Source organism: Oncorhynchus mykiss, chromosome 5, assembly GCF_057628025.1.
Source record: "Oncorhynchus mykiss isolate SJ-2025 chromosome 5, ASM5762802v1, whole genome shotgun sequence".
Taxonomy (NCBI): Eukaryota; Metazoa; Chordata; class Actinopteri; order Salmoniformes; family Salmonidae; genus Oncorhynchus; species Oncorhynchus mykiss.
Genome location: NC_143026.1, coordinates 89,282,280 through 89,297,808, shown reverse-complemented (window position 1 = coordinate 89,297,808; position 15,529 = coordinate 89,282,280). Strand labels below are relative to the sequence as shown.

The 15,529-nt window shown below is 44.5% G+C and overlaps 1 protein-coding gene across 1 annotated transcript; it reads left to right on the top strand.

The window, feature by feature from the left end:
- The first annotated feature begins 2,730 nt into the window (after window positions 1-2,730).
- Window positions 2,731-11,477, top strand: LOC149983619 (uncharacterized). Its single transcript, XM_090236270.1, has 2 exons — window positions 2,731-3,361; window positions 4,199-11,477. The coding sequence occupies exon 2, from the start codon at window positions 10,127-10,129 to the stop codon at window positions 10,655-10,657; it is 531 nt and encodes a 176-aa protein (XP_090092396.1). The 5' UTR covers window positions 2,731-3,361; window positions 4,199-10,126; the 3' UTR covers window positions 10,658-11,477.
- Window positions 11,478-15,529: the final 4,052 nt, after the last annotated feature.

The window sequence follows — 15,529 nt, the reverse complement described above, 5'->3', positions numbered from 1 at the left end:
GGGCCGAATACTTTCGCAAGGCACTGTACATACACTAAGTTGACTGTGCATTTAAACAGCTTGCAAAATACCCTGCTGCAGCATACCCTCCTGCAGCATACCCTCGCGCAGCATACCCTCCTGCAGCATACCACCTTGCAGCATACCACCCTGCAGCATACCATCCTGCAGTATACCACCCTGCAGCATACCACCCTGCAGCATACCATCTTGCAGCATACCACCCTGCAGCATACCACCCTGCAGCATACCACCCTGCAGCATACCATCTTGCAGCATACCATCCTGCAGCATACCATCCTGCAGCATACCACCTTGCAGCATATCATCCTGCAGCATACCATCCTTCAGCATACCACCCTGCAGCATACCACCCTGCAGCATACCATCCTGCAGCATACCACCTTGCAGCATACCATCCTGCAGCATACCATCCTGCAGCATACCACCCTGCAGCATACCACCCTGCACTATTCAGTATACCATCCTGCAGCATACCACCCTGCAGTATACCACCCTGCAGCATACCATTCTGCAGCATACCACCTTGCAGCATACCATCTTGCAGCATACCATCTTGCAGCATACCATCCTGCAGCATACCACCCTGCAGCATACCATCCTGCAGCATACCACCTTGCAGCATACCATCCTGAAGCATACCACCCTGCAGCATACCACCCTGCAGCATACCACCCTGCAGCATACCACCCTGCAGCATACTTGATCTTCATGAATAGGACTTGGAAATATAGAAGTATAGATAAGCGAAATGCTGCACTCAGCTTACACTTATTGAATTCATCCATTATTGGGTTCCAATACACATTTAGATTTGTGAACAGCCATCCACAACATCCACAATCCGTAAAGCGCAAATAGCTAATACCAATCCTCCCAAACAACAAAACCATACTCCTGACGACTGTGTGTAGCTACGGCCGAAAGATTTGTTTAGATATGATCAAATAGACCAGCTAAATTCATCCTACTATTACAAGACTGTATACTATAGACCAGCTAAAGTCATCCTACCATTACAGACTGTATACTATAGACCAGCTAAATTCATCCTACCATTACAAGACTGTATACTATAGACCAGCTAAAGTCATCCTACCATTACAAGACTGTATACTATAGACCAGCTAAATTCATCTTACCATTACAAGACTGTATACTATAGACCAGCTAAATTCATCCTACCATTACAAGACTGTATACTATAGACCAGCTAAAGTCATCCTACCATTACAAGACTGTATACTATAGAGCAGCTAAAGTCATCCTACCATTACAAGACTGTATACTGTAGATCAGCTAAAGTCATCCTACCATTACAAGACTGTATACTATAGACCAGCTAAAGTCATCCTACCATTACAAGACTGTATACTATAGATCAACTAAAGTCATCCTACCATTACAAGACTGTATACTATAGACCAGCTAAAGTCATCCTACCATTACAAGACTGTATACTATAGACCAGCTAAAGTCATCCTACCATTACAAGACTGTATACTATAGACCAGCTAAAGTCATCCTACCATTACAGACTGTATACTATAGATCAGCTAAAGTCATCCTACCATTACAAGACTGTATACTATAGACCAGCTAAAGTCATCCTACCATTACAAGACTGTATACTGTAGACCAGCTAAAGTCATCCTACCATTACAAGACTGTATACTATAGATCAACTAAAGTCATCCTACCATTACAAGACTGTATACTATAGACCAGCTAAAGTCATCCTACCATTACAAGACTGTATACTATAGACCAGCTAAAGTCATCCAAAAGATGACTTATCGACTTGAGCTAAATTATCGACTTGAGCTCTGTAAAAGTAAACAAGAAAGAAGTGCAGAGTGTTTGTCTTTAAATTGAATCCCATTCCCTTTATAGTGCACTACTTTTGTTCAGGGCCCATAGGGCTCTAGTCAAAACTAGTACACTATATAGGGAATATGGTGTAATTTTGGACACAAGCAGTTGTTTTTTCTTCAGTGAGAAACAATTCCTAGAGGGATTCCCCCCAGCCAGTGAGTTCTGACTTAAGCAACAGGAGGGTTCTAGTTATGTTGTCCACCCAGCTTCAGTCCTCAGACAGAGATAGAGGGTGATTGTGCTCACCAGTCATAGCACACAAGTTCCATCTCTAGCTCCCAGCAGCTCCTCCAACCTGTCCTACCGTAGGGCAGGGCAGAGGTGGGTTGTGTTCATTGGGCGTGTAACGTCAGAAAACAGACTGAAACATATTAACCATGTGTAGTATGACCTGTGCAAAATATGTCTTATATTTCTCGTATGACTCTCCGTAGGATTCCTTCGCAAGATATGCTGTTATCTTGGCTAATGGGGAAAGATCTACTTACAGTGCATTGGGAAAGTATTCAGACCCCTTGACTTTTTCCACATTTTCTTACATTACAGCCTTATTCTAAAATGAATTAATTGTTTCCCCTCATCAATCTCCACACAAAACCCCATGATGACAAAGCAAAAAACATGTTATAAATAATTTTTTGCAATTTTATTACAAATAAAAACCTTAAAATATCACATTTACATAAATATTCAGACGCTTTACTCAGTAGTTTCTTGAAGCACCTTTGGCAGCGATTACAGCCTTGAGACTTCTTGGGTATGACGCTACAGGCTTGCCACACCCGTATTCAGGGAGTTTCTCTCATTCTTCTCTACCATAAACTTCTTCCATTTAAGAATGATGGAGGCCATTGTGTTCTAGGGGACTTTCAATGCTGCAGAAATGTTTTGGTACCCTTCCCCATACCTGTGCCTCGACACAATCCTGTCTCAGAGCTCTACAGACAATTCCTTCGACCTCATGGCTTGGTTTTTGCTCTGACATGCACTGTCAACTGTGGGACCACTCCAATCAAGTTTCTAGAAACATCTCAAGGATGATCAATGGAAACAGGATGCACCTCAGCTAAATTTCAAGTCTTATAGCAAAGGGTCTGAATACTTATGTAAGTAAGGTCATTACGGGGTATTATGCTTAGAAAATAAAGAATGGCGCAGAAGGATATGGCTGACGTTTTACGATCCCGTAACCAATTTAGCATTTTTTTAAATGTTCTTTCGCTTTATTTGTGTTTTGTACATAATGTTTCTGCCACCGTGTCTTATGACTGAAAAGAGCTTCTAGATAACAAGACAGCGATTACTCACCCTGTACTGGAGGAAGACTATTTCTTCACCGAGTCGGACGGGAAGGATTTACTTCAGACGCCCGACAAGGCCCTCATCCCCGTCATTCACGGGAGAAAGAGACGGAGGTATTGAGGATGAAGACACTGTTGCCTTGTAAGGACACGTCACCGTGACGGTAATCTACCTTTACCATCGGTCCTATTAACCAACGTACAATCAATCCATAATTAAATACACAAACTACGATCAACTATATCCTACCAACGGGACATTAAAAACTGTAATATCTTATGTTTCACCGAGTCGCGGCAAGCACAGATACAGGTGAAAAAAGATCAGGGTGTGACAATACGTTTGTGATGTTATGTTGCAGTTTGTTTTATATTTAGAAGAACATTAATTGTCAACTAGAAGGTCATTTTCCAAGAAGAAAAATTGTGGGATAGTGATTTGTCTTTTTGCTCAGGACATTGATGAATAGAAACCAAATAAACTGCCACAAAGCAGGACATTTTCTTGGACACATGTTAATAACGAAGGGAGAAGCTGACAGTGAAGGACATTTACTGTTACAGCTTAACTGATGATGCTATGATGATATTATGTTATGCTATGTTAATGATTTTATTGTTGTTTTTTTTATCTTACACATGACTGTAATTGCAGTCTTTGTGTTGATTGGTTAGACGCACTGTAGTAATGCATTAGAATAGCTGTACTGAAGTTTCCTACAGTACAAACAGACATTATCACACTACTGGCAATGGGTTGGAATAAGAGGAAGTTCACCAACATGGATCGCATCTTGTATCAGCTTTCTCATTCTTGTTGATCTATTTATACATGTCAGATCTTCTGTCTGCAATCCTGGCTCAGCTTTGTAGTATTTCTATTTGTCATCTTGATGTAGGAAAACATTAAAAATGACTGTATACGTTAGAGTCAAACCTTTTAGTGTGATTCACCAGACCTTCACCTACGTTGTTCCTTAATTTAATTGTATTTTTTTCAGAATGTCAAAAGACTGAAGGAGGAGACCAGCTTCCTTGAAGATAAGTAGGCAGAGCTGGATATCGACGATGCTGTGCTTCAGGAGTGGGTTGCTGAGGTCCAGCAGTGGCCTGAAGGTATGTTAGGTTCAGGAGTGGCAACTGAGGTCCAGCAGTGGCCTGAAGGTATGTTAGATCTGAACAAATAGAACAAAAAGTCAGACAACCAGAAAAAGCTCAAACCAAGTTTTGTGTGTATGGGATAGGACTGTAGTCAGAGGGTCTTCGGGGTGGGCCCCTATGCCCCCCCACCCCACCCAGCAATGTCTTCTGTCTTCAACACACACTGTTGACTAATCCTGAGTTGAGTTCCACATCCCTCATTGTACAGGTTCTACAGCATCTGGCCGTTCTTATCAGGAACTGAAACTAAACTGCACCCTTTGGCTCCTTCCTGTATTCATATTCAGCAAAAACATGTTTGAACAGAATTTAAACTTTCTACACTTCCTCTTGTCTCCCTCAGTAACTTTACATGCACAAAGTTCCTATTCACCCTTAAGTGACCCTTAACATATTACATGTCTTACACATGTAAAGTAGTCAATATGTTCTAGTATGATGACAGGAATTAGTATATTTCAAGCCAGAATTCAACAGGTAGAAAAGTGAATGTTTCGCTGTTTCTCAACTTCATAATTGTATTGATGTCAGTGAAGTCATGTTTGTAACCTGCCCTATGTTTGACAACCAGACTTCAGGATAGTCAGACAGGAAATGTCCAGAAGAAGGCTGATGGGCTTTACCTTAGTGTGAAACAGAGGAAACACTACCTCTACCGTTTGACAGGTAAATCCCAACAACAATATGACCTCTAACACATTATGAATCTAGCAGTTCAAATGAATTATGAAAGAAAATACATTAGTCATACACATCAGACCATGTTTATGATCAAATGTTGGTATGACCTATGTTAGTAATTGATCTAATGTAAAACATTTAATTAAACTGAGAAATGAAAGACTACCTTGTGAGCCACAACTCTGCATGCCCTGCAATAATGTTATAACCGCATGACAACAAATGCTTTAGAAATGAGTTGATTGGGGCCTCCCGGGTGGCGCAGTGGTTAAGGGCCTATCCCATATCTCTGTGCCACCAGAGACTCTGGGTTCGCGCCCAGGCTCTGTCGTAACCGGGAGGTCCGTGGAGCGACGCACAATTGGCTGGGTCAGGGAGGGTTTGGCCGGTAGGGATATCCTTGTCTCATCGCGCACCAGTGACTCCTGTGGCGGCCGGGCACAGTGTGCGCTAACCAAGGTTGCCAGGTGCACGGGAGTCGCTGGTGTGCGATGAGACAAGGATGTATGGGTATGACGCTACAGGCTTGCCACACCCGTATTCAGGGAGTTTCTCTCATTCTTCTCTGCAGATTCCCTAAAGCTCTGTCAGGTAGAATGGGGAGTGTCGCTGCACAGCTATTTTTAGGTCTCTCCAGGGATGTTAGATCGTTTCAAGTCCGGGCTCCGGCTGGGCTACCTCAAGGACATTTAGAGACTTGTCCTGAAGCCACTTCTGCGTTGTCTTGGCTGTGTGCTTAGGGTTATCACCCCAGTCTGAGGTCCTGAGCACTCTGGAGCAGGTTTTCTTCAAGGATCACTCTGTACTTTGCTACATTCATCTTTCCCTCGATCCTGACTGGTCTCCCAGTCCCTGCCGCTGAAAAACATCCCCACAGCGTGATGCTGCCACCACCATGCTTCACCGTAGGGATGTTTCCAGGTTTCCTCCAGACTTGACGCCTGGCATTCAGTCCAAACAGTTCAGTCTTGGTTTCATTAGACCAGATAATCTTGTTTCTAATGGTCTGAGAGTCTTTTTTAGGTGCCTTTTTGCAAACTCCAAGTGGGCTGTCGTGCCTTTTACTGAGGAGTGGCATCCGTCCGGCCACTCTACCATAAAATTCTTCCATTTAAGAATGATGGAGGCCATTGTGTTCTAGGGGACTTTCAATGCCCCCCCACCCCACCCAGCAATGTCTTCTGTCTTCAACACACACTGTTGACTAATCCTGAGTTGAGTTCCACATCCCTCATTGTACAGGTTCCACAGCAACTGGCCGTTCTTATCAGGATCTGAAACTAAACTGCACCCTTTGCTTCCTTCCTGTATTGATATTCAGCAAAAACATGTTTGAAGATCTGATCTAGCAACCTTTCGGTTACTGTCCCAACGCTCTAACTACTAGGCTACCTGCCACCCCAGTTAACTAAGGGGCTCTAGTTAAGTCATGAGGCTCCCACATTTCAAATTGAAACATTAAGGACTGAAAAACACGTTTTAAAAACTGCACCAATTGAAACATTGAGTTGGCATGTGCTGATGCAGCACAGCGTTATGTAGGTTCTAATGAAGGTCCATATCAATTTACAGGCATATTATAATGATATTACCGAATATATTGATAAGAATCCGATTAGGGATAGGGTTAGAATAATAAACTACAAAATGTTTCCATATTTGTAGTTCACAATTTATCTGGTTCAGGGAAGCAAATGTCTTTATTTTTGCATACACGATTTAATAAAACGTGATTCAAACTAAAGACAGATGCAGTTACAATAATTGATGAATACTATCAAAAACGAATATAACAAATCTGACAGGATCACATGATACCCTTCCTACAAAGAACTATCAATGTCACGTGATGTGACGCAACGTAACGGTAACATAGCAACCAAGCAGTGACTCAAAACACAAACAGTACATAGAGATAGATGTCTGTTCGAAGTGCATGTTTACCATTCTCCCTCTTTATATGTCAGATACTTAGTTGTTGTTATGATCATAACCTGTAAAATGTACAATTTATTTCCTCTAATTGTAATAATAATAATACAAGCAATTGCGAACATTACTAGCAAACGTCGCTGTTGCCCCAAAATATGGGACCTGTTCATCAGAGGTCAACGTTACAGAACGGTCATTTGCCAAACTTTTGTGTAGAGGTATAAATAAAATCGTGTCCGCGGTACAAACTATAACAAAACGTCAAAATTGACCAGGAACATACCGATTAAGTATGACTTTTGTTGTCATCTAATGAATGTATGCCCTATACATATTTGTGCAGTTCATTGACCTGAGAATTGTTCATGTTACTAAACTAAAGCTTAATATCTTATTTTAACTCTGAAGATCTCTTTGGTCGCCACAGAGTTATTTATTTTCTGGGCCGTTATGTTTGGAACAATACACAGAATTCCTTGCATTTAGATATTCTAGTACCTTAAATGATTGGAGACTTTTTTGAATGTGTATTTTGTGGTTTATTATAGTCTGTTTTATTTGTAATGTACAGTACCAGTCAAATGTTTGGACACACCTACAGTACTCATTCCAGGGTTTTATTCATTTTCACTATTTTCTACATTGTAGAATAATAGTGAAGATATTAAAACTATGAAATTGCACATAACTCATTAAAATAAAATAATAGTCTAGAATTATGCGGACCGAAATACAGAAACTACTAGATTATTGGTAATTTCTTATTCAATAATTTACTTCGCTTTCACTTTAAAATAGCTAGCTAGCTACCTCCAAAATAAGTAGTTATGTTTATTTGTACTAATAGCCCAAACTCAGAGAGCATTGAGTTAAGGGATTCAGAAGGGGCTTGGTATTGATGTAGTTCAATGCACCATGAGTTTGTGCTATTAGTACATAAAAACGTTGTGCTAATTTGTACATATAGTACATAATGAATGAGAGACTGGGTTGTGCTGCAGCAGTCTCAGCACCCCTACTTATCTCGTCTCTGACTAAAGCAGTTATTAATCACAATACAATGTACCTCATATAAATGGCCAATAGAGGGGGCCATGTAGACAGTACATGTTCAGTCAGTGATCTAACATCAAGTCAGTCCTCAAGTCTTCTCAGGACTTGTTTGGGGTTTGTAATATTCAACATTTTCAGAGATATAACATGGCTACATGCATAAAACACTAATCAGGAGCTATTTATTCTCAATCACACTGGCACATTGATGACCGTACACAGCCAGCCCCCTGTTGGTCATCTGAAAACCAGTTGTATAGAACATTTAACAGAATATCTCATGATTTGGGACCTTAACATTTGTAATCTTTATTTACTGTAGATAAAGATCTTCATCTTGTTCGTTTTTTCCATTTATGTTTTGAGGTTGGATTTTAGCGTGTAGTGCGTCACCTCGTTAGTCAGCACAGTCATCACCTTCAGTTGGCACTCTCTATTTGATTTCTAGAAACAACATTCCTTTATCTGATCTTCCCTGATTTTGTTTTGCTAAACTTTTTGGTTTGATTCCTGTCTTTAAGTTTGATGTGGGTTTTTCTAATGTTTGGCCTCTTCTTGGGCGAATTGAGCGGGCTCTCACAGTAGGTGTCTGTTAGGTTTCAGTTGTTGTTGCTAGGCAACTTTCAGTGGACATCCCCCATGAGTGTCTTTCAGAACCCCTCCTAAAACCACACCTGTTTAGTTTTGGTTGATGGTCAGTGACTCTTTGTTAGTCCTCCCCTTCCGTTGGAGCCACATTATTTGTTTTTCTTGCTGGGGAACGTAACAACATTGATGTCATCAAAAACCTTTTATGCTTCTGTATGCAAGAAACAAAGTTCAGAACATTTACAGGTGGTTTTCACAGACCCAGATTAAGCCTAAATCTGGACTAAGAATCGCTTTCAATAAATATTTCCCATTGACCCTGTTATTCAGTCCAGGAGTAGGTTTAATCTGGGTCAGAAAATCCAGCCCTAAAAGTGAAAATGGCCTATTACATTGACAGAATATTTGGTAACAGTTTACATGAAAATAGTCAATGTAGAGCTAATGAACAGAAAGTAGCCTGATACATAAACCCTTTATACTTAAAGTAACTGTCACAGTTTTCCTCCTCTTCATCTGAAGAGGAGAGGCGAGAAGAATCGGAGGACCAATATGCGGCGTGGTAAGTGTCCATGGTTCTTTTAATAAGAAAATCTCAACATGAACACAACTACAAAACAAGAAATGTGAAAACCCGAAACAGTCCCTCCGGTGTGGCACAAACACTGACACAGGAAACAATCACCCACAAAATACCCAAAGAATATGGCTGCCTAAATATGGTTCCCAATCAGAGTCAACGATAAACACCTGCCTCTGATTGAGAACCACTCCAGGCAACCATAGATTTACCTAGACAACGAAACTGAACACAACCCCATTAATCTAATAAACCCCTAGACAAGACGAAACACCCTGGCCTAACCAAAATAATAAAGAAAACAGATAACTAAGGCCACGTCCCCCCCCCCCCCAAAGGTGCGGACTCCTGGCCGCACACCTAAACCCATAGGGGAGGGTCTGGGTGGGCGTCTGTCCACGGTGGCGGCTCTGGCGCCCACTCCACCATAGTCTTAGTCCGTTTTTGTAGCATCCTAGGAACGGCGACCCTCGCCCCCGACCTAGGATTGGCAACCCTACTAAATGGCCCCACTGGACTAAGGGACAGCTCCGGACTGAGGTAGCTCAGGACTGAGAGGTAGCTCAGGCTGGTTGACGGCTCTGGCGGATCCTGGCGGATCCTGGCTGACTGGCGGCTCTGGCGGATCCTGGCTGACTGGCGGCTGACTGGCGGATCCTGGCTGACTGGCGGCTCTGGCGGATCCTGGCTGACTGGCGGCTCTGGCGGCTCATGACAGACGGGAGACTCTAGCGGCTCTGGACAGACGGGAAACTCTAGCGCCTCTGGACAGACGGGAGACTCTAGCGGCTCTGGACAGACGGGAGACTCTAGCGGCTCTGGACAGACGGGAGACTCTAGCGGCTCTGGACAGACGGGAGACTCTAGCGGCTCTGGACAGACGGGAGACTCTAGCGGCTCTGGACAGACGGGAGACTCTAGCGGCTCTGGACAGATGGGAGACTCTAGCGGCTCTGGACAGACGGGAGACTCTAGCGGCTCTGGACAGACGGGAAACTCTAGCGCCTCTGGACAGACGGGAGACTCTAGCGGCTCTGGACAGACGGGAGACTCTAGCGGCTCTGGACAGACGGGAGACTCTAGCGGCTCTGGACAGACGGGAGACTCTAGCGGCTCTGGACAGACGGGAGACTCTAGCGGCTCTGGACAGACGGGAGACTCTAGCGGCTCTGGACAGACGGGAGACTCTAGCGGCTCTGGACAGACGGGAGACTCTAGCGGCTCTGGACAGACGGGAGACTCTAGCGGCTCTGGACAGACAGGAGACTGTAGCGGCTCTGGACAGACGAGGCGCACTGTAGGCCTGGTGCTTGCTGCCAGCGCTGGTGGTACTGGGCCGAGGACACTCACCTCAGGGCGAGTGCGGGGAGGAGGCGCAGGGAGTACTGGGCTCTGGACACGCACAGGAAGCCTGGTGCGGGGGGCTGCCACCAGAGGGCTGGTGCATGTAGGTGACACTGGATAGACCGGACCGTGCAGGCGCACTGGAGCTCTTGAGCGCCGAGCCTGCCCAACCTTACCTGGTTGAATGCTCCCGGTCGCCCTGCCAGTGCGGCACTGGGCTGTGCAGATGAACCGGGGACACCATGCGTAAGGCTGGTGCCATGCATGCTGGCCCAAGGAGACGCACTGGAGACTAGATACGTAGAGACGGCTTCATGGCACTTGGCTCGATGCCCACTCTAGCCGGGCCGATGCGAGGAGCTGGTATGTACCGCACCGGGCTATGTCCTCTCCCGACGAGGATTTCGTCCCACGTCCAGAAGTCCTGATTGCGCTGCTCCTGCTGGCGCTGCCTGTCATCACGCTGCTTGGTCCTGTTGTGGTGGGTGATTCTGTCACGGTTTTCCTCCTCTTCATCTGAAGAGGAGAGGCGAGAAGGATCGGAGGACCAATATGCGGCATGGTAAGTTTCCATGGTTCTTTTAATAAGAAAATCTCAACATGAACACAACTACAAAACAAGAAACGTGAAAACCCGAAACAGTCCCTCCCGTGTGGCACAAACACTGACACAGGAAACAATCACCCACAAAATACCCAAAGAATATGGCTGCCTAAATATGGTTCCCAATCAGAGTCAACGATAAACACCTGCCTCTGATTGAGAACCACTCCAGGCAACCATAGACTTACCTAGACAACTAAACTGAACACAACCCCATGAATCTAACAAACCCCTAGACAAGACGAAACCCAATAAATCACCCATGTCACACCCTGGCCTAACCAAAATAATAAAGAAAACAAAGATAACTAAGGCCAGGGCGTGACAGTAACCTAAAAATAAATTATTCAAACACTTCTGTTTGCTTTGAGGGGAAAATGACAACACAACCACGTTGGCCTTTGATATTGTATTTTATTAATTTAACTATGGAAGACCATCCGACATTACTGACTTTTCTCCATGGACTCATGGGACAGCCAATAACCCGATTTTGTAACATGGCTACAAACACCACTTCCACTGCTACTATCACCACTTCCACTGATACTATCACAACTTCCACTGCTACTATCACCACTTCCAATGATACTATCACCACTTCCACTGCTACTATCACCACTTCCACTGATACTATCACCACTTCCACTACTACTATCACCACTCCCACTGATACTATCACCACTTCCACTGCTACTATCACCAATTCCACTGATACTGTCACCACTTCCACTGATACTATGACCACTTCCACTGATACTATCACCACTTCCACTGATACTATCACCACTTCCACTGCTACTATCACCACTCCCACTGATACTATCACCACTTCCACTGCTACTATCACCACTTCCACTGCTACTATCACCACTTCCACTGATACTATGACCACTTCCACTGATACTATCACCACTTCCACTGATACTATCACCACTTCCACTGCTACTATCACCACTCCCACTGATACTATCACCACTTCCACTGCTACTATCACCACTCCCACTGATACTATCACCACTTCCACTGCTACTATCACCAATTCCACTGATACTGTCACCACTTCCACTGACACTGTCACCACTTCCACTGATACTATCACCACTTCCACTGATACTATCACCACTTCCACTGCTACTATCACCACTCCCACTGATACTATCACCACTTCCACTGCTACTATCACCACTCCCACTGATACTATCACCACTTCCACTGCTACTATCACCAATTCCACTGATACTGTCACCACTTCCACTGACACTGTCACCACTTCCACTGATACTATCACCACTTCCACTGATACTATCACCACTTCCACTGATACTATCACCACTTCCACTGATACTATCACCACTTCCACTGCTACTATCACCACTTCCACTGATACTATCACCACTTCCACTGATACAATCACCACTTCCACTGCTACTATCACCACTTCCACTGATACTGTCACCACTTCCACTGACACTGTCACCACTTCCACTGCTACTATCACCACTTCCACTGCTACTATCACCACTTCCACTGATACTATCACCACTTCCACTGATACTGTCTCCACTTCCACTGATACTGTCTCCACTTCCACTGACACTATCACCACTTCCACTGCTACTATCACCACTTCCACTGATACTATCACCACTTCCACTGATACTATCACCACTTCCACTGCTACTATCACCAATTCCACTGATACTGTCACCACTTCCACTGACACTGTCACCACTTCCACTGCTACTATCACCACTTCCACTGCTACTATCACCACTTCCACTGATACTATCACCACTTCCACTGCTACTATCACCAATTCCACTGATACTGTCACCACTTCCACTGATACTATGACCACTTCCACTGATACTATCACCACTTCCACTGATACTATCACCACTTCCACTGCTACTATCACCACTCCCACTGATACTATCACCACTTCCACTGCTACTATCACCACTTCCACTGCTACTATCACCACTTCCACTGATACTATGACCACTTCCACTGATACTATCACCACTTCCACTGCTACTATCACCACTTCCACTGCTACTATCACCACTCCCACTGATACTATCACCACTTCCACTGCTACTATCACCACTTCCACTGATACTATGACCACTTCCACTGATACTATCACCACTTCCACTGATACTATCACCACTTCCACTGCTACTATCACCACTCCCACTGCTACTATCACCACTTCCACTGATACTATCACCACTTCCACTGCTACTATCACCACTTCCACTGCTACTATGACCACTTCCACTGCTACTATCACCACTTCCACTGATACTATCACCACTTCCACTGATACTATCACCACTTCCACTACTACTATCACCACTCCCACTGATACTATCACCACTTCCACTGCTACTATCACCACTTCCACTGATACTGTCACCACTTCCACTGACACTGTCACCACTTCCACTGCTACTATCACCACTTCCACTGCTACTATCACCACTTCCACTGCTACTATCACCACTTCCACTGATACTATCACCACTTCCACTGATACTATCACCACTTCCACTGCTACTATCACCACTTCCACTGATACTATCACCACTTCCACTGCTACTATCACCACTTCCACTGACACTGTCACCACTTCCACTGCTACTATCACCACTTCCACTGCTACTATCACCACTTCCACTGATACTATCACCACTTCCACTGATACTGTCACCACTTCCACTGACACTGTCACCACTTCCACTGCTACTATCACCACTTCCACTGCTACTATCACCACTTCCACTGCTACTATCACCACTTCCACTGATACTATCACCACTTCCACTGATACTATCACCACTTCCACTGATACTATCACCACTTCCACTGCTACTATCACCAATTCCACTGATACTGTCACCACTTCCACTGACACTGTCACCACTTCCACTGCTACTGTCACCACTTCCACTGCTACTATCACCACTTCCACTGCTACTATGACCACTTCCACTGCTACTATCACCACTTCCACTGCTACTATCACCACTTCCACTGATACTATCACCACTTCCACTGATACTATCACCACTTCCACTACTACTATCACCACTCCCACTGATACTATCACCACTTCCACTGCTACTATCACCACTTCCACTGATACTGTCACCACATCCACTGACACTGTCACCACTTCCACTGCTACTATCACCACTTCCACTGATACTATCACCACTTCCACTGATACTATCACCACTTCCACTGATACTATCACCACTTCCACTGATACTATCACCACTTCCACTGCTACTATCACCACTTCCACTGATACTGTCACCACTTCCACTGACACTGTCACCACTTCCACTGCTACTATCACCACTTCCACTGCTACTATCACCACTTCCACTGCTACTATCACCACTTCCACTGATACTGTCACCACTTCCACTGATACTGTCACCACTTCCACTGACACTGTCACCACTTCCACTGCTACTATCACCACTTCCACTGCTACTATCACCACTTCCACTGATACTATCACCACTTCCACTGATACTATCACCACTTCCACTGCTACTATCACCAATTCCACTGATACTGTCACCACTTCCACTGCTACTATCACCACTTCCACTGCTACTATCACCACTTCCACTGATACTATCACCACTTCCACTGATACTATCACCACTTCCACTGCTACTATCACCAATTCCACTGATACTGTCACCACTTCCACTGACACTGTCACCACTTCCACTGCTACTATCACCACTTCCACTGCTACTATCACCACTTCCACTGATACTATGACCACTTCCACTGCTACTATCACCACTTCCACTGCTACTATCACCACTTCCACTGATACTATCACCACTTCCACTGATACTATCACCACTTCCACTGACACTGTCACCACTTCCACTGATACTATCACCACTTCCACTGATACTATCACCACTTCCACTGACACTGTCACCACTTCCACTGCTACTATCACCACTTCCACTGATACTGTCACCACTTCCACTGACACTGTCACCACTTCCACTGCTACTATCACCACTTCCACTGATACTGTCACCACTTCCACTGACACTGTCACCACTTCCACTGCTACTATCACCACTTCCACTGCTACTATCTAACACCACTGCTACTGTCACCACTTCCACTGCTACTATCACTACTTCCACTGCTACTATCAGTACTTTCACTGATACTGTCACCACTTCCACTGACACTATCACCACTTCCACTGATACTATCATTACTTCCACTGATACTGTCACCACTTCCACTGACACTATCACCACTTCCACTGATACTATCACCACTTCCACTGATACTATCACCACTTCCACTGACACTGTCACCACTTCCACTGCT